This window comes from Anas acuta, chromosome 14 (assembly GCF_963932015.1).
Source record: "Anas acuta chromosome 14, bAnaAcu1.1, whole genome shotgun sequence".
In the NCBI taxonomy this organism is placed as follows: Eukaryota; Metazoa; Chordata; class Aves; order Anseriformes; family Anatidae; genus Anas; species Anas acuta.
The window spans coordinates 770,176-793,629 of NC_088992.1; the positions used below are offsets into that span (position 1 = coordinate 770,176).

Consider the following 23,454-nt stretch of genomic DNA (forward strand, 5'->3'; position numbering starts at 1 on the left):
AGGCGCACACACGCGTTTAGGCAGCGTGTTCATTGTCCTCCAGCCACCACCGTCGGGGCAGCGCCTTCCCGGCCGCAGGGGGCCCGGGGCAGGTGCCGGTGTCTCCAACAAGCGCTGCGGTTCCCCACGGGCAGCTCCATCCCCCCCGGGGCTGCCCCGGGGCCGGCCCCGCAAGATGGTGGCGGTGCGGGGCGGGCCCGCGGGCGGGGCAGGAAGGGGCGGCCGGGCCGTGCCGGGCCGGGCCCCGCCATGGGGGTGACGGTGGAGGTGCACCGCGTGTACCGCTACCCCTTCGAGCAGGTGGTGGCCAGCTACCTCCGCAAGGTAACCGCGGCCGCCGCGGGGCTGCAGCGCCTCGCAGCGGGCAGTGCCCGGTCCCCATCGAGGCTCGGGGCTCGGGTGGGCGTGCGGGGAGCGCTGTGCGGGGCGGGGGCGGCGGGGCGGGGGGCAGCGGGGCGGGGGGCAGGGGGCAGAGCTCCGTGAGGGGCTGCTCCGTGAGGGGCTGCCCCCTGCAGCTCCCCCTGCACGCCCCCTGTGCACGCTGCTCTCAGCCCCGGCCCCCGAGCTGTGCATCAGGGCTGCCCTTCCTGCTGGTGCTTTCCCTGAGCAGTAGCACAGAAGTAGGGGTGAGGTGTGATCCTCATGAAAAAATGGTGCTGGGCGTTTGCCCTCCCGCTGTGACCAGCTTTTGGGAACACTGAAGTGAAAAACAGGAGCGGGCCCCATGGCGGTTGGTCCGGCCACAGGTGTTTAAACATTAACCACAGGAGTGAATGGGATGGTGTGGGGATAGCGCAGGGTGTTTCCTTGGCACAGAGCCCCGGGGGTTTGTGACCGTTCTCGTCAGGACAAGAAGTCTGCACAGATGTTGGCTTTGGGCTGAATTTGCCCTTGCTGCAACCAGCGTGCAGGTGAGGAAGGCCATGCCCGTGCTGTGGGCAGGTGCCGGCTCCCAGGTGCCTGCTAGCAGTGGCCGGGCTGTGGTGGAGCCGATGCTGAGGGGAGCCGGGAGCGCGTCCACTCCCAGCAGAGCAGAGCCCGAGCCCCGGGGGAGCAGCCCCGGCCCAGCAGCGCTGGGTGCCGGCCGGCAGCGAGCTCCTCACGGCCTGCCTGCCGCGGGCACAGCCGCCTCCTGGCAAGGAGCTCTGCGCTCAAACTGTCAGGCCATTAACAATGGGATCGGTTTTATGGCTTGTGGTAGGAGCACAAGGCTTTAATCCAAGAAATAACAAGCTATTTTTTTGCTGAAAGCTTCTGAAGACTGCGTTGAAACTTGCTGAGGTCACCAGGCTTTTGCGGGTGGTCTCAGTGGGGTCAGTTTCCTGCCTGCGCTGTCAGTTTCACGGGATAATGACTGAGCAGGTACATACATCTCTAAAAGATGTGGCGTGGTTTTTTTAATTGACTGCCTCATTTTTTCTGGTGTTCGGCTCATTATAAAGGGGAACCGAATCCCTGTGGTGGTGCCTTGGCCTGTAATGAGGACCAAATATGTTTTGTGTGGAACTCTTACAAAGGAAAAATTCAAAATTTCTTCGCAGAATTTTGCGTAAAAATGCTTTGTCTGGAATCCTTCTATTTCTCTTCTGTTAATCATCTACAGATGTTCTTTTCTTGTCCTAGCACAGGACTTTAGAAAGATGCATTTAAGGTTTCCTTTAAAAACAGAAAAAAAAATGGCAAAAGAAAATCTTTTTTGCCCTGCTGCAGAAAGCCTGAGCTGTATAGTTGCAAAGCTTGGGTAGTCAAATCTACTCACCATGTAGTTTAGACTGCCACACTATGGCTGACTAATGGATGTGCTTTGAAATATTAATTTGAACGCTTTGAATGAACTTGGAGAAGAACAGGCAGGAGGCATCTTTTGCTGGTTTTTGTGAGTGTTTGGGAGCTAGCCTCAGAAGAGAAGCAGGGTTAGTGCTTTTCATTGTGAAAGATACGAACCAGAGTAGAAATACACACAGAAATTGTGGTCTGTAGTATACATCTATGTGAGTTAAGAAGGGCAGCTGGAGGTGAACAGTGAGGCTGATTATGGCAGCCAGAGGCACAGAGCAGAGAGGTTAAAATAATCCTTGTTTGTATGTGCCAGCAAAGCGCATCGCTTGCTTTTAACCGGGAATTCTGTATGAGTGAAGGATTGGTGTAGTTACTCATAAATCCCGTAGTTAAAGTTGATTTTCAGTGCTCCTGATCCTGTTCTTTCTGTCAGGGTTCTGCGAGTTGAACCACTGAGTGCTGTTAAATTGCGGTAGGGTGGGAAGGTGCAACGGGGCTTGCTCTGAGAGGAGACCACAGTCAGGGTTCCTCAAGGGCATGTTTGTGACAAGTCATCTCCTGGCTCGCAGAAGTCCCACATATTGCCTGTACTGGGGCGTTTTCTGTATTGACTGCATCTTACGACCTCTCTCGATTGATCACAGAAGTCAAGAGGATCACTCTGACTCTGGACGGCGTTGGTGTGTTTTGTTCCTCACCCCCTGCAATCCTCGTCCCCCTTACACACCTCTCAGGTTCGGTTTGAAGCACTGCTGCCCTCCGCAGCAAAGTTTTCACCCAGCCTCTCTAAAAATGTGCCCTGACCGCAGAGTGCTTCCTCCACTTTGATAAATCAGTGGTCATCAGACGGACAGCCTTCTGCCTCAGATACTGAGGTGTATACTTGTACGTCAGTTCACAAATACCCTGGAAAACATTCTGCCTGTGTCCTGCATTTCTCGAGACACAGGATCCAAGTCCTGCAGCACATGGCAGCCGTGAAGCCCTGCAGATGCTGCCTACATGTCTAAGCCCTGCCATAGCTCCTGGTGGCGAAGGGCAGGGGCAGGTAGTGGCCCAGCTCCATCCCTCCTCAGGGACGAGGTGGACACGTGGTGGTCTGCAACGACAGCCTTCTGTTGTGTTACACTTCTTGGACAACTACAGCGCAGGGGAGGAAAAATCCCCCGGGCAAGGTGTGAAAGGAGCTGAAGCACTTCCCATGTCCCTGGGTCCTCACACCCAGCCTCCAAGGCAGGAGCTGCGCTCCTGGGCTGGCAGGGGAGGGCTCGCTGTGCCCCGGCACGGTGCGGGGCCAGGAGCTCTGCTCGGCTCTGCCCTGCCCTGCTCTGCTCTGCTGCAGGGGCCGCTCGGGTGGGGAGACCTCACCTCGGGCTGAGCCCACCAGCAGTAACTCAGGCTCAGTTCAAGTGTGACAGATTGATTTGTATTTGAAATAAATGTATCCGGGTGTGAGAGGCCTATGCATGTATTGATTTTTATCGCAGTAAGTAATCTACACAGTGGGTTTGCTAGAATTTTTTTTTTTAATTCACGTTTATTCACAACCACCACCTTTCCAACCCAGTAATAAAGTGAAGGAATGTGGAAAGGTTTAGCTGATTTCGCAGTGTCACCGCTTCATTTCCTTGGTGTTGGAAAAGAAAGAATCAGAATATATATGAATTTAAATATTATTATTTTTCGCAAGTCTTTGAAGCTGTCATTTTGATTTATGTGGGCTCCATTTGATCTTGCATGTAAAACCAGCCCTTCATTGCTTTGAAATACTTCATTTTTGTACAAATCATTATGTGTAACTGCAGTGATTTCTCTCTGCTGCTAAACACAGTGCTGCTTTTAAAGGTCTGCTATTTCCCTCAAATAACTTCGAAGAAACATCACTGTGGTTAGAAACTGCTGCTTTTGATAAATGATCTGATGCATTCCAGTTAGGAAGGGTATGTAGGGTCTCAATTCCCTGGATTCAGAGTAATGACTGATGGAATCAATTCTGTGTTGGTACTTGTAGAAACAATCGATACATTTGCAGGAAGACCGAGTAGGGGCACAGGAATTACTCCCTTTTTAATTGTCACATTTTTGCAAATGGGGAATGGAAAGCTTCAATTTCAGTAAGCAGCGAAATGTGGCAGTAAGTGTGGTGACTGCTCAGACACTCCCTGTGCTGGAAATGCAGAGGGATTTTCTGGCTGTGGGACTCAGCTTTGGAAATGCTGTTTGCGGGTGCCACGTTTGTGCACTAAGTCTCTAAAACGGACTCAGCGTCTTTGAGAAACACACACGGCTGGCAGTCACAGAAAAAAAAAAAAAAGTATTTTAAGGACAGTCAGCTTCACAGCTTCTGCTGTTGATGATTTGTTTGGGGTCTTTTTAGAGTGACGGAGGGACAGACGGCTCTAAAATGAGCACATCGGGAGTCTGCCTCCTCGGAGGTGTTCGGGACCTGTCTGGATGTGGTCCTGGGTGGCCCTGCCTGAGACGCCCCAGGGTCCCTGCCAACCTCAACCCTCAAGGCACTGGGGAAGCACGGGAAGGCAATTTACTGAGGGAACTCGTTGGAACTGCATGAATGTCCGCCGTGGATGAGCAGCGGGGGTTCCGAAGCCCTCAGCGGGGCTGGGCACGGTGCCCGGGGTGTGGGGGCAGCCCTGTGAGGAGCGGGTACGGCAGGGCTGGGGCTCGCTGTGCCCTGCCCGCAGCTTTAGGTCCGCGGGGAGTGGGGCCGTGCAGGGAGGCTGCGGCTGGCGGGGCTGCTCCTGTGCCTGGCAGGCTCCCCAAGCCGCTACATCTGCCCGTGGGCCTCTCGTGTTATTTCTTTTTCTGAGCCGTGTAGGAGATTGAGTCTATGTCTGTTTAAGGACTCGGGTAATAGAGCCTGCTATTTAGTGACAGATTTATGGAAATGGTTCCGTGTTTCACACGGTTGGGCCTTACAGCGGGAGTTAGGTTGATAATGCCATGACGCCAGTGCTGCCACTTCACAGCAGCGAGTTGTGGGGAAGGCTCCAGCTGCTGTGCAGAACAGGACTTGAAAACCTTGCGCTTTTAGAGTCAACTTCTGTTCTGCAGCGAGAAGCAGGAGAGCTGGGTTGTAGAGCAGCCTGCTCTGAGTTGTCGACCTTTTTGGCCCAGAACTGAAGATTTCATCAGGATTTTGGAGCACCCGTTGTTACACATCGTAGTTGCGTTACCCAAACTGATCTGGTCTTAAAATGCAATTTCTCCACCTTTTCTGAAGCTCCCTGTTGTGTTCAATGCTGATTTTAATTTGGTGTTCAGCATTTCTCCAGCCTGGCATTTTTTTTACCATGGATGTTACGGTAACTTTTCAGCATTATTTGAGTTCAATAAATTTTCTTGTGCTTTACATTTTAGATTTTGTTATTGACCTGAGTGTTGATTGCTTTGTGCAGTGGAAGTGAGGTCCTTGTAGCCCTGTCCCTCTCATTTCTGTTCTAATCTTACTAAGCTGGTCTTACCGAATTCTTCCTGATCCGAATGGAGTCTGCAGGCTGTTGATGCGGAGCAGCCTGTACCTGTTGAGAGAAGCGATGTGACTGCGTTGGGCTCTCCGCGTGGCAGGCAGCCCTGCGCTGTTACCCACGTGGCGAGCAGTGATGTTTACTCTGTGCATTTTTATCCCAGTACCCCAGTCCCATGGACAAACACGTCACGGCTGTAGAAACAGTGGAAGAGAAAACAGGTAAGCTGCCTGACTTTTCTTAAAAAGCTACCTAACGCTTCTCATAGCCTTCAGTGTTAACTATTGAACAGCTTTATTTCAGTAGCAGCTGGGCACTGCACACATCCAGCATGCAGGACTCCTAGGCTAAGTGAGACTGAGAAAATATTTAACCTGCCCCCACAAGCATGTGTTTTAGCTGGATTAAGCATTTGGATTTTCAGTGTATTCCGGGGCTGTCAGAGATGGCTGCCTACTTTTCCTGCAGCACGTTCTTCTGCTGTGCGTTTCCCTGGCACTTCTGTGACGATTTCCAGCCGTAGTGCTCTGCAGACCAGGGGTAAGGCAGCTGGAATTGAGCTCGGTGAGCGCTGGGGTCAGGCCTCAGGCGCTCCGCAGGCACTTCCCTGCCTCGCTGTGCAGGTCCCTGCCCGGGGGACGTGTCACTGTCCCACTGCATAGCGAGGTGGTTCCAGGGCCCAGCCACCTGCACGGTGGCCCTGTAGGGTGCTGGCAGTCAGCTGGTGAACCCGGACCCTCAGTCTGCCCCTTATCAGGGTTCCTGGAATACCAAGAGTTAGACATTACCAGTTCCCAGTCGTAGTGACGGGCAAATAAACGTGCTCAGGTCGGAGCATGGTTAGCAGATGAGGTGCGGTGGTCCTGCACAGGCTGTTTCCCATTGCTGAGGTTGCAAGATGCGTTTGCAGTCAGGCACTTCAAGTAACGTGCCTGTGAAGTATTAAACTATTGTTCCACCACGTGGGAATCAAATACCATAGGACTTTGCACAGTAATTATTCCCTTCTTCTAAATACTGGATTAGCGATTGAATTCTCATTTGGAATGGAGTAAGAACTTGTTGACTCTTAAGTCTTAGTCCCAAGTGCTTGTGGCTGCTCTTTGTCGTACTTTTGGAGATGTCTTCTGCCTTGCAGCTCAGGGTTAGCGGTGGCCCTTAGTGAGGTTGTTGAGATTAAAGCAAACAGAACATTAGTGCTGCCCTGGCATTTTTATCAAAGGGAGTAAACCACTCGTCTTGGAGATGCTTTTCTGCTCTCTCTTGCATGGAGATGCTTCTTATTATTTATGTGATGTGTTTGTTCCAGTCCTGAAAACCAAACCCCATGAAGTTTTCATTTCACGGACCCAACCAAATGCTGTTTGAGAACACACTCTTCCATCTCTGACAAGTCTGTAACCTGGGCTGCCTGCCAGTTGGGTTCTCGTGTGGTACTATCCCGAGGTTTCTGTTCTTGATCTGGGTCATTAAATATTAAAAGGCAAAGTGGTTCTAAAAGCCAGCCATTTTCTGAGATGGTAAATAACTGTAATTTGTTTCCTAATAGATAGTTTTGTCCTTGTCGCTGCTCCAATTCAATGCAGAAATAAATGCGTAAGGAGACACGGCGGCTCTGCAAATCATGTGTGCAGTACGTCTGCCCGGAGAACGAGCTCGAGAATATAAATCGGGGCGAGGGTAGAAATAAAGGGAAGCTTCAGGCTGCACATGGCCCGGCAGCTCAGGGGCCCGAGCGCTTCCCTCGCCCCAGCCAGCGGCGCGCTGCGGGACAGGGCAGGACCAGGACGGTCCCTGAAGGCTGGCACCGGCACCAGGACCAGCCTGGCACTGCCTGCTGCGGGGCTTGGCTGCCCAGGAGCACAGGAAGATGCTTGTGCCACGCTCTGTGAGGGTGCCTGGGTGCAGCGCTGGGTGCTGACCCCTCCTGAGGCAGTGCCCATAGCAGCCTTGCTTACAGCCCTGTCTGGCAAGCAGCAGGCGTACTCTGTTATACTTAGAAAAAAAAAAAAGTAAATAAATCAAAACCCTACTGCATTGCTAATTTGCCAACATTTCTGCTTGCACATTTGCTGTCTGTGAAGTCTTGCAACTACTTTTTTCTTTTTTTTTGAAAAAATGGTAATATCTGCTGCCGTAACTCTTCCCTTCTGCTTGGCTTTTACCAACAGATTTGTCTACAGGGATTGTTTACCGGAGGAGAATTGCAACGTGCAAGAATGTAATTCCTGAGATCCTGAGGAAGGTAACTGCTCGGGGACGTTCAGTCAGGTTGTGAAGTGCCTGCTTGTGGTTTATCTTGTTTAACGGGATCACGTTTCTTAATGATATTTTCTTTTTGTTAGAAAAGTTACTTTTAAAGAGAAGCTGAGAGAAAAATGTTCCCTAAGAACCGATGTAACTGGAATGGGCAAACCTGTAGCCTTGAGTAGAAGGAGATGTAAATGGTGCTGGTGGTTGCCTTGCAGGTGGCAGCAGGCTTTTACCTTTCCTACCTGGAAAAAGTAAACCCTCGTTAAGCTGTCACCTGGGCCTCAGTGAAAGGGCAGCTGTTCCCCCGCTCCCCCTGTAATAATCCTGTTGCTGCCAGCTGCCCCGATTCTCCTGTGGTAGGTGGTATTTTTGTAAAAGCCCAGTGTCCCAGGACTCAAGGGGGAGAAACTGCACCTGAAGACTCAGTGAGAAGGCAGCTGATAACAAACACCGGGCAATATTTCGGTGCCGAGCTCCTGTTGGATGTCTGATCCGTGACTTGGACCACGCTGGGCCGTTGTCTCCTACGAAAAGCCACTCTGTAAGGGAACTCAGAGGGAATTAAAATAATGCTCAGTGTGCCTCTACCATGTTGCAAGTTAAACGTGGCATCGCAGAGTCCCTGTAAGGAGGATAAGGTGTGAATCCTTAAAGGCTGTGGGAAATGCAAGGACCCGGGGTGTGCAGTCCCGTGCTGTTTCAGTCCCGTGCCTGGTGAGAGCAGTCCTTTCCTCACAGTTTGTGGGAGAGGACTAACCTCGATTTATTATTTGTTTGTTGCAGAGTATCTCGCAGCATACAGCCTGTATACACAAAAGTATGTTTATGTTCGTGCATGGGTAAATAACTGTTTTTCAAGGCCTGCATGCTTCAAAGTATACATAGCTCTTTTTCCTGGTACTCTGAAGACTCTGTGTGTTTTTGCCTCTAAACATGTGTTTGTCTCTTCCAAGCCTCATCCGCCAAGGAGAACATATCATTGCCCTATACATGCAGAATTAAAATAAGCCGATGGTGAGATTTCCATCCCTTCCGCAGCCCACGTTGCCAGATAAAAGCCTCGCAGGTTGAGTGGGCTCTAGAGGAGGCGGCTGGGGCAGGGCTGCCAGGGGCGTGCAGGGGGGCAGTGCCCGTGGCCCCCCCATCCCCGTGCCCCCCCCATCCCCGTGGCCCCAGGGGGTGGCTCGCAGGTAACCCCGCGGGAGTGGGCTCTGTCCCCCTGGCTGTGAGGGAGCTGTCGGCAGCAGGGCAGGGGACACAGACGGTCAGGTAACTTGGTGCCGAGCAGTCCTGCGAGTCCGGCTGGGGGCTGAGCAATCCCCAGGAATTTTGGAGCTTTTGCATGGCCTCCAGTGTGTGCTGAGGAGGTTGGCTCTGCTCGTCAGCGTGAGCCAGAGCTGATGTCCCCTCCTCAGTAGTCCTCAGTCTTACCCCCTGAGGCTACGAGTGTATGCCAGGTACTGAGAAGTGCTTCTACCCTCTCAAAATGCTTTTTTTTCTGTCTTTTTTTTCTTTTTTCAAAGCACTCCAATTCTTTTACTTGCAGGTCAGTGCCTTAAAAGTGCCCAACATCCACCTGGAAGAGGAATCATGGCTTAATATGCAGAAAAGAAATATGTCTATGAAAACTCACTGTCTCACATGGACACAGTATGCGTCCCTGAGTGAGGAGTCTGTCTTCAGGGAGAGCTTGGAAAACCCAAACTGGTGAGTGCCTGTGTGCCTGCTCCAGGCTGCTGTGGTCTCCTGGCCTGAAAAGTGTTTTCTGTTGCCTTTTGAATGCTTGGAAGGGTCTGAATAACAATTCTTTGCTGAGTCTTGACTGTGTTTAAAGCAGCTACTATAAATGTTCTGTGGCTTTCTGCTGGCTTCTTCAGATGCTGGGCTAGGTTCTCTGGCCAGAGCACAAATAATTGTTGGAAATTAATTTTCCATGTGCTCCTCTGCAGTCATAGAAGGCTGCCCCGCTGTTTCTGCACAGCAGGCACAGCCAGAGCATTCACTTTGCTCTCATGTCTACCAGCAGATGCTTGGCTAGCAGTTTAAAAATTATCAGCTACCTCCTGCTTGCCAGTCGTTGGCACGGAGCGCTCTTGCTCCCAAACAATTTTCTTTCTCTGGTGTTTGGCCCACCATGACCCAAAGGTGTAAGCTGGCATGGGACTTTGCCTGCGAGAAAGATAGACTTGTGTTTGTGCTGAGTGGAGCACAAAAATGTCTTAATGCATGTTTATGACAGGGTAGGAGTGGAATTTCTAACTCCTGCAGCAGTGAAACGAGCAGCTATGTAATACATGCAACTGTCTTTAAAAATAGATCTGTTTCTAGCTGATGTCAACCCCATTAGTTTTTACTGTGCTCTGGTGTCCGCTGTAATTAGTCATTACTTCTGCCGTGTGATGTTCCCTGGGAAGTGTGGCAGGGCTGTCCAGCAAGGTCTGCCTGGCTTCTGAGAGCTCTCAGGATGCTAAAGAAAAAAACCCACAACTTCAGACAAAATTCAGTTTTGGGGGTTCAAGCAGTTTTGAAAGCCCAGTGCTGGGACTTTGCTGTTTAGGGATATGTTCCTCTTGTTTTTTAAATCATGGTGTTTCAGAAGTTTGCTGAGCCCCCCTGTCCCTGCACTGCAGCCCTGCAGAGGGATGGGGCCTGTCCCACGGCTCCCAGTTTCCCTGCACCAGCACGGCCTTGCAGCTGTAGGTGTTGGTGCTGCTGGTGCAGACACTCGGGCTGCCTCGGCTGGTCGGAGCCCCCTGCCCTGTTTTGAGGCCTGCTCCAGGTTAGGAAGGATGCTGTCCTCGGCGTGTTTCTGCCTCCCCATGCAGGAGAGCTGCCCATGGAGGCAGGCACCGCTGCTTGCTCTGATCCTGAGGCAGACTGGCACTCGGGAAAGCAGAGAAGTCCAAACCCGGCTGTGTAGCTGGGCTGCCAGCAGCCCCTGGAGCAGGCTGTGCGCTGCTGCAGTGCCCCCCGTGCCCCTCCTCGGGCACCAGATGCAGTGAGCACTGCTGGCGAAACAGGCGCTGTGCAGTGAGGGTTACCTGGCGTGTGATGTGCGAGCAGTGCCCTGCCCCACAGAGCGGGGGTAAGGATCTCCCACACAAAAGCTTTCCCTTGTGAAGGGCCAGGCGCTGGATGTTTTGGAAGCCTTGCAGGCTTTGGGGACCCTCCCTGACACCACCTGAACAACATCGCTAGACTTTTTGTACTAAAGACGCTTTAATTAAACTCCCATCATGAAAACAATTAGACCAAATTTGTCGTACTTAACTAGTCAATAATTTAGTAGTTGGGTCTCATTAATAGACTTCACCCTGTGACTGTGCTGTAACGAAGCAGCGTTGCCAGCTGTGTGCTACAGAAATCAATCTCAGATCGATATTTTCCTTGAGCTGCCCTTTTTGGTCTCCAAGAATGGTGAAACAGCAAAATGAATGGATCAGTCCCAGCCAGCACAGCCAGGTCCAGGTCCATTCACTGCTGACGTCTGTCCTGTGCCTGGGGGAGGCTCCTCATCTGCACCAGCTCCTTCACTTGAGCTCTGTGTGTTTTTCTTCCTGATGGCTTGTGTGTATAAAAAGCGGCTGTGGCCTGCTGGGGGCATCGGTGGTGCTGGGCTCGGGCGAGTGCTTCTGAGGTGGGAGTGGGAAGGCGTCTGTGTCGGACCTCTTCCCCCCGCTGTCACTGCCTCTGTCTAGCTCGATGCCCGGGGACCCGCAGGATCGCACAGGCTTTGTTTGCTGTTTCTGTGGTAGAGAAGCCTCGGTCTGTTGCCCGTAGGGTACAGCACCTCGCTGGCCCAGTCCTGGCTGGCGCTGCTGCTCCCGGCACCTGCAGCAGCTCCCGTCTGAGCTGCTCCGAGAGCCGCGACTGGCACGCGCCTCGTGCTGCTCCGTGCCTGCACCTCCCAGAGCCAGTACACAGCGTGGGGGGACGGCGTGATGCCTTGCTTGGGAGTCAAGACAAAAACGTTGGAAGATTTATGTTTGATGTTTACGAAGTAGGCGGAGAAACAAGTTGGTGTTGTGTTCCTGTTTCCTAGGACAGACTTCACGCAGAAAGGCAGGATATCGGTTACGGGGGCCGGTTTGCTCAACCGTGTGTTGGAAGCTTTCGCTCAGTCATTCCTAAAGCAAGGCGTGAAGAAGGTAGGTTTATTTACTGCCTGAGCTTCTTCCTGGAGTTATGTTCAAAATGTTTCCAAATCACCGCATTGTCTGGGATTAAAGCTAAGTTGGTGTTTTAAGCCTGGATTCCTTACATCTTGTAATTGTTGAAAAAATATTTGACCTTTTCTTTTGCCTACAGAGAACAAGCAGAACAGAAATGGATTTAGTTTTATTATGGTAATAGTTTTATTTCAAATACATTTTAAAGCATGGTATATGTGTCTGTATCAATTTCTGTAATTCATTCTTATTCCTGATTTCCCTGAGGCATTGAAACAGTTTTTCTTCCTAATGTCTTATTGTACCAGCTAATACTGTAATAATAATTTTCAGTTCTATAGCACCTTCACACTGAAATAGTCAAAAATAGCCAACATGAATTTATATCATGTCACACATTTTTCTCCAGTAACATTAGATTTTTTTTTTGGCAGCTTGATGTATTTACAATAGCCACAGTCAATCTCCCTGTAGCAGTTCTGTATACTTCAATAGTTCTGTCTTTCAGCAAGAATTATGAAAGAGGATAAAAGCTATCCAGTAGTGCATCCCAGAGGAATTAGTGTTCAAAGGCCTCAGTTTCTGGGAGCCGTGTCATATTGATAAACTGGTTCTAACGGCAGTGTCTCCTGTAGCGCTCGCTGGGAAATGCAGTTACACAGCAAGCCTGGTTTGGGATATTTGTGACTTGGGTAGATTTGGGGGTTCAGGCTGTGGTGAATAAGATGTTTAAAATTTGTACCTGCTGAAAAAGGAGCAAGAGGAGTAGCTGAAAGGAGTATTTAGTTAAACCTTTTTGATGTAAATGAGATATTTTTTGCCTCCCACACAGTTTGTATATTGTTTCAGATGAGTGCAAGCATATGTTCGAGCCTGAAAACATGGCAGTTTCACAGCTGGGCTTACGAATCTCATGTGTGCGAGACTATAATGAACCTACACTTACCGTTATCCCATTATTTTTATTATTTTTAAGTTATCTATTGGAGAAATTTGTTGTTCAGGTATACTTAGAAGTCCAAAGCCAGATCACGCCTTATGCCATTCTTTAATTTTTCATACGGACCAAGCAGTTAGTAGTGTTAAAAGTTCTATTTTAAAAATTTATTTATTTTTATTTTTTATTTTACTGTGTCCGTACCAGTGTCCCGCATTTCCTCCCTTTGCTTCAGCGGGTGTGTGAGCACACAGTGTGGGCAGCAGCCTCAGCCCTTCCCTGAGCAGCGCTGGGGGAGTCCCCGCGGGCAGTGCGGGGTGCAGACAGCTCAGCCTCTCCCTCCTGATGTTGGAGTCTGTGCCCCAGGAGCCGTGGATGGAAATGTAGTTCAAACCACAGCATGACCATTTATTCCTTTGCTTATTCTTGATAACTGTAAGATCTTTGTTGCTTTTTAAAGTGGAGAAAAAAAAAAAGGAAAAGCAGACAACGGTGCTGGTGGAAGCAATGGAGCGATGGCTGCGTAATGAAACCCGTCCTGCAAGCTTAGGGCAGTGCAGAGCTCGCAGATGAGACAAACGAGCTCACAGCATATCTCAGTGCTGCGTTAGAAACCCTTTAACAATTTTGGCTATGTCTGCAGAGCTCTGAAAAACACAAACGGGTGTCTGGTACACATCTACAGACTTGCCTGGTATTTTTTTTTCCTCTACAACGTCAGTCTCCCTGTGGCAACAGCTGCGTGTATGCATTTCATTTCTTCTGAGCTGTTAGGTAGGATTTCTTTTGTGGCTTGGCTAGAGAGTAATTTTGAGACACATTTTACCCAAATGTAATAAACAGCAATGCAAAGGTATTATATCAAGGTATAAAAGAAATGTCGCGTGAGTGACACTGCCTGATAAACGTTCTCGGGGCTCCCATTGTGGCTGGTTTACTTCTTATCTTTGGAGCCTGATTTACATCCTTCCTAACAGTCTGATCAAACAGGTGCTTTTCTTGCCCCTGGTACACCTGGTTGGGAAAAGTAAGGATGTTGCTTCCAAAGACAAAGCATTATTCCTGCTTTATCTCCTCCATCCTGACAGCAGTGCGCTTCTCCAGCCCTGTGATGGAGCAAGGGGGTAAGAAAGCAGTGGGAGGCAGCAACCCGTGTTGAGAGAAAGAGTGAGCTACCTGGAGAGCAGGAGAAAATGCTGTAATGTTAAAATCTTAAACTTTGTGAATGAATACCAGAAAACTCATATATTCACACAATCAGTGTTAAATATCTCTGTGTCACAGAGTGAGAGGGAAAAGTTGTGATTAATAGAGCTATCCTTGGATGCGAAAGGCAGATTCTTTTAACCGCTGTTTGTTATTGACATGAGCCTATTCTGTAGTGTTTTTTTTAATGCATGACAGAACAACCGTGATGTTTTTATATTTCTCTTACTTTATTCCAACCATGAACAAAACAAAAAAGATAAAATTCCCCTTCCCTGCTCTTGTTTTAGAAGTCATGGTGTGTTTTGGTGGAAATTGCAGCATTTATGCTTTTTTTTATTTTCTTGACTGTTCAGAAAAGCAATACGCACCCAGATAATGGCCAATAAGACTTTCCTCCTGAACAATTTAAAAGTCTGAGCAGATACACCAGTAAACCCCAGCTGCCAGGACAGCCTGCTCTGGGCCTGCTGGCATGGGCTCTGGCTCCCTTTGGAAGGGGAATCGCTCTGCAGCGGGTGAGGAAAGGCTGCAGGAACCCACTGCCGGCGGGGGCTGGAGGCCAGCAGGCAGCTGGTGTGTGTGTGGTGGTCAGTGCGACCCGATCGTCCCATCCTTCTCCAAGTTACGGTGATCTCTGCTAGTGTTAAGCAGTACAAACAGCAACATTAGGAGCGATTTTAAGGCTGCATAATGAAGGAGCATGTCTAGCAATACATTTGTGTTGTATTGATACGTTTTATCCATTGCCTCTTAAACGTTGCAACATTTCTGTCATTTTCACTTCTTGATTTCTTTTTTAGATTCCTTTTCCAGTACTTGAATATGTAAGGAGTGGAAAGGAAAGAAAGGCTGTAACGTAGTCTGGTAAATGGAGCTGAGCTCAAATAACAATATTTAACTGAAACATTTTGTCATGGTTACAGCCAGAAGGCAAGGTTTGAGGTGCTCCTTTCAGAGGCAGCAGAACATTTTCTGTTAGTCCGTTAAAACGTCCCCTGCTTTTGTGCTGGGAATGGAAATGGGCCGTGTGCTGCAATGTGCATTGCCTTCAGATTAAAACAAGCCACTTACACCGTCCTGCATATCACTTAACCTCTTGCTTAAACCTGGGCGTTCGTGGAGGTGTGGAGCACATTGCAGACATAACGCCTGCTCGCTGTCCCACCCAGCTGCGCTTCCAGTTTGGCTCGTGGCATTTATCTGGATACAAACATCGGCTCTTCAACAGGTCCGTGGTGTGGGAAGCTCCTAGGACTGCCGTTCCATGTTTCCCTAGCTATGCTGTCGCCCAGCTGCTGTGTCCTGTGCCCTGTTTGCTGTGCTGTGTGCTGTCGGCAGCAGCAAACCGGCCCCGCTGGAGCAGGCACCTGGAGGCTGCAGCGCTCCGGCGGTGTGGGTGCTTCAGGCTGCTGCAGGGATCCTGGTAAAAGCATGGAGATGCTTGCAGCACGTTGGCTCCTCACAGCAGAGGAGTACCTCCACCTTTGAAAAGTGGAACTACTCTGTGGCTTGTCAATCAGAGAAGCTTTTAAGCTGTAGCTGTGGAGGTGCAGGGTTTAATGGGTAGGCAATGTTTGCTCTGCATTTGGAGTGCATCGTTGCACTCTAAGTAGTGTAAATTTAGCTCCTTTAAGCCTGATCTCCTGGGGCTGAGATTTAAGTGTTTGAACTTCAGTTGAAAGGAATATATTGATTAGGCTTTGATTTAGTCATTCCTTGCTGAAAAGATACTGGGTAATGAGTTGTACCTGCCCTTTCGTATTTTTATTCATTTAATGGATTCCCCTCTCATTCCCCTTTTCTTCCTCAACACTTTTCTGCCTAAAAGTCTGCAGTGCTACGAGGAGAAATAAAAGAAAAAGCAGTTGTCACACTGTGAACATAATTGATTCAATAAATAACATTTTTAAATTCCCTAGGCAAACCTCAGTCCTCACTTATGTCAATTAGTGCTTTATTCTGCAAACAGTGGCACGTCTGCTTTAGACTGATAGACTGAGGCAGTCAGCTCATGGCCTTCTATGAAGGGTAGCCATGGAAGAGGAGCTGCTTTTGTAGACAGATCTTGTCCATCTGTCATGGAGATGTGGAAAGAAGTTCTTCTGACCTATTTGTTAAAGTTGTCTTTCTTTTGTTGTTTTCTGTCATGATGGCTCCAACCGAGAACCCTCTTTTTCATTTATCTTGGTAAACAAAGAACATCCTAGGGTAAGCCTCAGTCCCACTCAGGTTATAAGTAAGCTCCAGGCTTGCTTGCTGTGTCTGCAAGATCTGACCAAACATGAGAAGCAGGGCCGGCAAATGGTCGTAACTGTCCTGCAAGGCATTTGGGAGGAAGGGATGTTCTGGATTTTCTTCACTACAGTGACTGGTTTTGCTTTTCCACCAGATGCGAAGCTGCTTCTTTCTCACTGTGTACTGAACCTTGAACTTGAGCTCATTTCAAAATAGGGAAGAACTTTGCTGTGGAGCAGTTTTTAGCCCTGATATGGGAAGAGCAGTTGGTACCATCAAAGCTTCCCCCAGATTTTTCGATGGCTGCTCTGTTGCCAGCAGTGCAGTGTGCCCGAACAGTTGTTGCTGGTTGGTAAGCACCTCGGGCTGACCTGCACTGCACCCCCCACTCCTACAAACAAACAAACAAAAATCCTACAGTCAACCTAAATTTTGCTTTAATAACAGCTTAATGCTTGACAATTCCCTTCACAAATCAGTCCTTTAGAAGAAAGATTCACTCCTGTGGTCCTCTGATGGTATTTTTGGCTGTGTTCAGTATTTCTTTCCTGCATTAGTAGAAATATTCATATGTAGAGCTTTGATTTGCACAGACCCAATCGCCTGTGAAGAAAACAAGTGACAGTATTTCCATTTTAGAGGAATTTCTCATTCCCGTTCCTAACTGAGTGCCCTGGCTTCATGCTGCCTTGCCTTGGAAAAATGTGGAAGCTGCAAAGAGTCCTTTGTCTTCTCCAGGTTCCTGTCAGAGAAGTCAGTGTTGTAAGTGCTGTTTGTGCCATCCAGGCAGCAGAGAGAACTACACTGAGCTAGTACAGGATCATAAAACACAGTTCTTTGTAGGGTTTTACTGGTATATTGTGGGGCTGTTCTTTTGAATGTGTGAAATAGTTATATTGTGTGTAAAGTTGGCATGTATTTGTGCTTTTTTTCAGGGTATTAAAATAATGGAGACTCTTCTTCAGGAGCAGTGTGGTTGATTGCACTCTTTATGAGCTATTGTAAGTGCAGCATCCATCTACAGATGAGGAAATTGTTCAAAGCTTGTGATAGCTATTGCACATTGTGGTCTTTGTAATTCTACAAATAAACTTTTTTTTTTTTTTGGTTCATTATAAATAGCAGGCAATTTTTATAGACTTTCCAAGAAAAACAGTGATCTACTATTGCGTTAGGCTTAACATAATTCAGAAACTTTAGAACAGTATTCAGTAAGATGACTCTTGTGTCCTCTCCTCTCTGTGAATATATGAGTGTGGAAGTCTTGGTAAAATAAGATGTTGTTTCTTTCTAAAGATTTCCTCCTGAAGAGTAGTATCTTCAAGGTTTATCCGTGGCGGGAATGTTTGGTCAACTCTTTAAGTAGCTTCAGGACAAGAGCAAATGGCTATTGATTACCTCCTAATAAATGTTCTAAAACCTATTTCTCTGCTTTTGCAGGAGAAAATGCATCTGTGTAGTTTCCTTGGAGCAGCCTATCTTCATTGCCGTCGGAACTCTGTGGCTGTTACCTGAACTTCGCTGGTGCCGTTTTATCGAGGAAAGAGAATTTAATGTGCATAGGAGAAAGTGACTCTAGACTGCAAACCTTTTACAGAAGACTAAGGAATCATGCTATGTAAGGGAATGTTGATCTTGAAAATCATGGAGAAACAAATGCAAGCTTGGAAGCAGAAGCATTTTGTGAATTTGTTCTACAATCTCTAGAGATTAAGCCTTTGATAAGGGAACGCAGAACAACAAAATAAAATAGCCCTCCGTGCTATGAAGAGACCCTTGTCTCGTTAACCAGTTGCTTTGCATCTTATCAAGGGAGGTGCAAGCACGCCCCGTGTGCTGTTTATTTCACAGCTTAATTCTGTGGGATAGAGGCTTCATTGTACAAAAATGAAGCTCAGCTTCAACAGCGGAGTAGGGTTGCTATTCCCTGCTTGAGTCAACATTGCTCATTATTTCAGCCCTGATTGCTGTGTTGGAAATGTTTGGTTATTATGCTCCTGCCAGTGTGATTATTTTCAGTTGTAAGACCTGCCTCAATACAAGTTTTAAATTACATCTGTCTGAATTCTTTCAGCAAAGTATTTTTCTCCTGTTGCGCCTGAACAGGGGAAGAAAGCCGTAGGAAAACTGGTGAAGTGCAAGCAAAGTTCCCTACAGTGTCTCATTTGCTTTTCTTCCTTTTGTTATGTGCACTGCAACAGGATAGTTTTATTTCTAAACTTCCATTGAAAAATCAGGTGAGCACAGAGCTTCGATACCTTCACTGAAGTTGGTTGACACCACACTTGAATTCAGATGCCTTGAATCCAGCATTTGTGGAGATTTGAGCCCATCAGCTGACTGCCATAAAGCAGAAGGGCCAGCTGCAGTTCTTGGGGGCAGGTTGGGTGTTTTCCAGATGCGATGTGAGCCCTGGGTGGGCTCTTCCCTTTGCTGCGCCCAGGTGCGGTGCTGCCAGGCGTGGTGTCACCAGGCCGGGGGGCTGCGGCTGCAGGGCGAGCTCTGGCCCCTGCCTTGGGACGAACGAGACGAGACCTGGGCCTCTGTGCTGGATGGGTTTTGTACTGGCACAGCAGAACAAGATACTTCCCTTCTTCCTTCTTATTTTCGTTGGTTACTGGCTCTTGTGAGTTTAGACTCTGCATGCCAAAAGGTACATATTTATGAAACATGAAGGCCAAGACTAAATATATTCATTAACGTATTTCTTCATTTTGGGTTACTGCTTTGTGTGCCTGAGGAAACTATCAGATTACTTCCTTTTTAGTTACAAAGTACAGTTTTAGGAGTAACATTTTTATTCTTGTAGTACTCTGGATTTTGGGATTAGAATAGTAAGCATAGGCATTCTCCCTCCACCCTGAAAGTAGGAGTAGTATGTGAATAGTAAAACCCCGGTGAAATCCAGTCCCTTCTTCAAAGACTGCAGTCATGGTTGTTTAAATAGTGCCATGAGTTATTCCTGGGGCCCAGATAGTGCCGGGGCCTTGAGCAGCTCTGGCCCTCAGAAATCAGTCCCAGCACTTCTACAGACCTCCTTTTCTAAATAACAGGATGGCAGCAGGAAAAGAAATTTTTTTTTTTTCAGATTGTTTTATCAGAGTAGTTAATACACACTTGCTTAACTCTAGGAATTTAATTAATTCTTGCTTAATGTGTGGACTAAAAACACACACAGGTAACTTTGGTCAAAGCCTTGAAGTAACAAATTTAAAAATGGAGAAAATTAGTATTTTATTCTCTTAATTATTGTACTAAGGCGACTCTGTGAACATTTCCATTAAAAAGTCATCTCCTTTGATCACCAGCTCTTGTCTCTGGCGGATGATGCCGGGTGTCAGCTGGAGTTCATCTCTCGGTTTGTGGTGTGTTTGTGAAGCCAGCTGCCGCGGCTGCCCCGCGTCTCGCTCGGGCTGTGTGCCGTCGTGCTGGGTTTCATTTCGCCTCAGTGCCTGAACCCCACGTGGCGCTCTTAGGAAAACCTTGGGGTGCTTTAACTTCACGGATGTAGCAGAGCATTTTCATAATGTGCTGCATTTATGAACGATTCAGACATCTCCTGCTGTGCTCAGCCTCTTGGGTGAAGTCTACGAAGCCCCCAGCCCTCGCTGCGTCAGGCTGGGCCGGGTGGGGATGTGGTGGGGACGTGTGAGCCCAGCGGGGACACGGGAACCTGCAGCTGGCTTTGGAAAGCAGCAGGATGGGTAAGGATGTAAAAGAAGTGCTGATGCTGCTGGCATGACACCACCCCTGCGGTCACCTAAAAGCCCCTCGGCTCCAGGTGCTGGATGAGCTCTTGGGGCTCGGCTTCACACGGCCGAAGCTGCCCCTGCGTCACTCCTTCCCTCCTCTCAGCTGCCTGCTTCCCCCCTCCAGTGGGCCAGATGATTCGTATTTTCTAGTCTATTTACTGTAAACGTGTGCAGGTGCCTTAAATATCACACCCCGGCTGCTGGCTGAGGTTTGGGAGAATCATCATAAATGCTGCAAAAAAGCCTGCAAGTTTCCAAACCCTTCCGTGCTGTGACATATGCACAGCTCTGTGTATCCAGAAAGATGACACATTTTATTACATGAGGAAATCGAACAGTTGGCGGAGGAAAATAATTTCACTAGGAACAGGTTTCTGCTCCAGACATTTAATTGCAACAGCAGCAGTGTCAGGATCCCATGGGCTGCTCTGGTGTGGGTTAAAAACAACCCCTTTGTGTGTTCAGGTGGGAGCTCCAGGGGGGCTGAGGGGGCACCCACAGAAGGTGCGAGAGGGGAACGTGGTGTGAGGGGAGCGCGAGGGAGGAGGCTGGGCCAGGAGGTGCGGGGCAGAGGCAGTGCCGGGGCCTGGAGGGATGTGGTGGGGGCCCAGCGGGGGCCCAGCGGGGGCCGGGTGCTGCAGCTGCTGCTCCTGGTGGGCACCTGTGAGGCTGGAGGGCAGCAGCCGAGCTTTGTCCTCCCCGAAGCAGCCGCTCGCCTCGTGCTGGGGGGCTGGCGGCTCTGAGGGACGCGGATTGATCAGCCCCCGTACTTTGAAAGGGCTCGTTCCCAGTTCCCAGGTATGTTTTTTTTTTTATTTTTATTTTTTTCCTGTTTGTTTCTTGTTTTGTGAATTCTGTTTCATGTTTGTCTGCCTAATGATACAAACACTTCTGTAGGAGTGGCAAGATTTAGAGCACTTATCTATTTTAATATTAATTAGCTGCCTTACTGGCACTAACGGGGCCCTGGGGAAAGCCAAGCTTGTAGCTCCCTTTGCTGTGGGAAGAGCTTTGCCCTCCGGGAAGGAGCTGAGCAGAAACCCTTCCCTCAGCAAGCCCCGGTGTGTGTCTGTCACCAAGTGAAGGACGTCAGGTGCTGGTCCCCCAGGGCACAGAGGGAGCAGGCAGAGCCCAGGCCAGCAGTTTGCATTTATTTCCCCGTTATTGTACCTTTATTTCCCCTATATTTTATATTATTAAAAGTCCCTACTGTTAAGGACAGGAGAGCCCCCGATGCGGTGAGCCTGGTAAATGCTCGCCGTGCCGGCGATGGAGCCTGCCTGTCCCTGGGGACGTACCAAGGCAAAGTGGGAGCCACGGTCCTGCGCTGCTCCCATGCAGCCAGGCAGTGCCTGAAGCCATGGGGACATTTAGGACACATCCAGCAATTAAAGCTGTGTCAGGGGAGCCTGCTTAGGAGAGGAAAAGTGGGCAAGGAGCTGGAGTGGACCTGGGGAAGGGGTGCGGGGGGGGGTTCATGGTGGAAGGGGCAGGGATGGGGACAAGACCCCATCCAGCGGGGTTCCTAGGACTGCCCGGGCATCTTCCTCCCCGGTGCCGTGGTCAATGCCCTGTGCAGAGCTGGATCGCAGCAGGGCGCGGGGCTCCCGGTGCCGCAGCGAGGAGCCTTCGGTGCCCGCTGCCCCGTGCCTGTGCAATGTCCTGCTTCCCACTGGTTTGATTCTTAAAACTTTTATGTCCATTGGAAATTTCGCTGTATCTTGCTTCATGGTTATCTATGCAGACAAAATCTTTTTGTTGAATTTGACTGGAACTTTTTTTTTTTTTAATTTAATTTTTATTTTTTTTTTCTTCCAGCCAATAAACTGCTCTCCTTCACTGCAGACCAGAAAACCTGGTTTGGCTGGGAGCCTAAAACAGCAGACATGGGCAAGCAACGAGCAGACAAGAGACGAATTAAAGGCAGAACACTCTAAATCCATCTAATGCCATTATGCTTTGTTTTGCATTAGCTGAAGAAACAAAGTGCCCAGATAAAAATGGACTCTGCAGACTGGCACTGATCTTTTGTGCTCCTTAGAAATCAAGTTTTTAAAGCGCTGAATGTGTGGTGAACAGTATTTTCCTTAAAAAAAAAAATCAACAAAAGTTCCATTATACTTTAGAAGGAAATAAAGAACATGCATGATTCAGTCCTTTCAAAGGGAAAATAATTTCATTTGCTCCCACAATCAATTAGGAACGCCTTGTGAAAAGGGACATTGCTATTGAGAGGCAGGATGTGTTTCAGAGCATGGCATTGAAAAAACTGTCACATTTGCTGCTGCCTTGTAAACAGAAAGTGTTTTAAATGTTTCTGACATTTGGAGGGACATCACTGTAATCTTAGGTCACTAACACTGTCTTTGTGGGGAAGAGACAGTAAATTTCCACTGATTTTTTTTTTAACTGCCAGACGCCAGGCACATGAGATATAAATTGTTCCAAATGTCAAGAATGGCTCTGCTTTGTGCAGAAATTGAATGATTTGGCCTTTAAAAGCACAGTTCACCCTCCCATGCACGTGGAGGGTCTGCCGCCCACCCGGGCTCTGCAGAGCCGGGACCTTTCCTGGTGCCCGAGCTGCGCACAGGGTGGCCGGCACGGAAACCTGGGAATTGCTGTGTGCCTTTGGTGTCGCTGGGGCTAACCACCAGCGGTCTTGAGAAAGTGTTTGTGTGCCTAAAGGCTGTGGAGGGGCTCCCAGGACCTTGGCTGGGGTCCTGCCACGGGGGTCCTGCTCTGGGTCCAGCCGCTGGGAGTGGTGGGGGCTCCCCGGAGCTGTGCTGGGGGCGTTGAAGGGCCTGGGGCACCTCCGCTTCAGGCTCCCGTCCCGGCAGGCACTTTTCAGCTCCTGTGTTGGCCCTTCCCTACCGCTTCTGTCCCATTCTCCCTCACAGATTTCTGGTTTAGTAACAGACAGCTGGGGATGTCCGACCCAGGCGCCGAGCACAAACTTTCCATTTCAGAGGTGTGTTCTCACATTTCTCTGTAGAGCTCCTTCAGACCCATTTTGCACTTCCTTTTGCTTTGATTCTCATTTGCTTTAAACACCAGAGAGTCTTCTGCCAGAGAAGCAGACTGGACTCTCTTTGGCAATCCTGGTCTCTTGCAAAGCGATGTGGAGAAGCTGTTTAAGTGCCAGGATTTTATATGCTTTTTCCATTCACACCGCTCAGAAAGACCTTGCAACGCGATTGCCCTGCCTTGATTGATTCATTCTTATTATCAGCCCTGAATTATTTGCAGAGGTAAATGACAAGTCTTTATTTTCTCATAGTGCTTTATCTTTTTACAAAATGCATCCAACAAAGTTGCTAATGGAAAAGCTTTTAACCTTCCTCGGCAGCGGGTGATCTTTGCCCATTTGTGTTAGCGTGTGACACGTGGAGCTGACTAAAGCTCCGTGCTGCAGAAAAACGCTGCTCCCCGCTCTGCAGCCAGCCCTGAGGTTATTGGCAAATTTAATAGGCAGCCCAAGGTGACTGGCACAGCAGCGGGGATAAATTGTTTGCTTCAAAAATTAAAGAGAATAGAAAGGACAAGTGTATTCCCTTGCTTCAGAGGCAAGGATGCTTAACTTGTGTTTCCCGACTGCACCGGTGGCTTTCCAGGAGCTGGGAGGCAGCAGAGGT

The 23,454-nt window shown here is 48.9% G+C and overlaps 1 protein-coding gene across 2 annotated transcripts; it reads left to right on the forward strand.

The window, feature by feature from the left end:
* Positions 1-165: 165 nt before the first annotated feature.
* PRELID2 (PRELI domain containing 2) lies at positions 166-18,122 on the forward strand. 2 transcript variants are annotated; one of them, XM_068697937.1, is made up of 7 exons: positions 167-324; positions 5,428-5,485; positions 7,436-7,509; positions 9,064-9,224; positions 11,560-11,665; positions 17,003-17,068; positions 17,508-18,122. In XM_068697937.1, exons 1-6 carry the CDS (start codon positions 250-252, stop codon positions 17,045-17,047), a joined length of 519 nt encoding a protein of 172 aa, XP_068554038.1. In that variant the 5' UTR covers positions 167-249; the 3' UTR covers positions 17,048-17,068; positions 17,508-18,122. The 2 variants fall into 2 exon arrangements, with proteins under 2 accessions (XP_068554037.1, XP_068554038.1); XM_068697936.1 differs by lacking the exon at positions 17,003-17,068 and having other exon boundaries at positions 166-324.
* Positions 18,123-23,454: the final 5,332 nt, after the last annotated feature.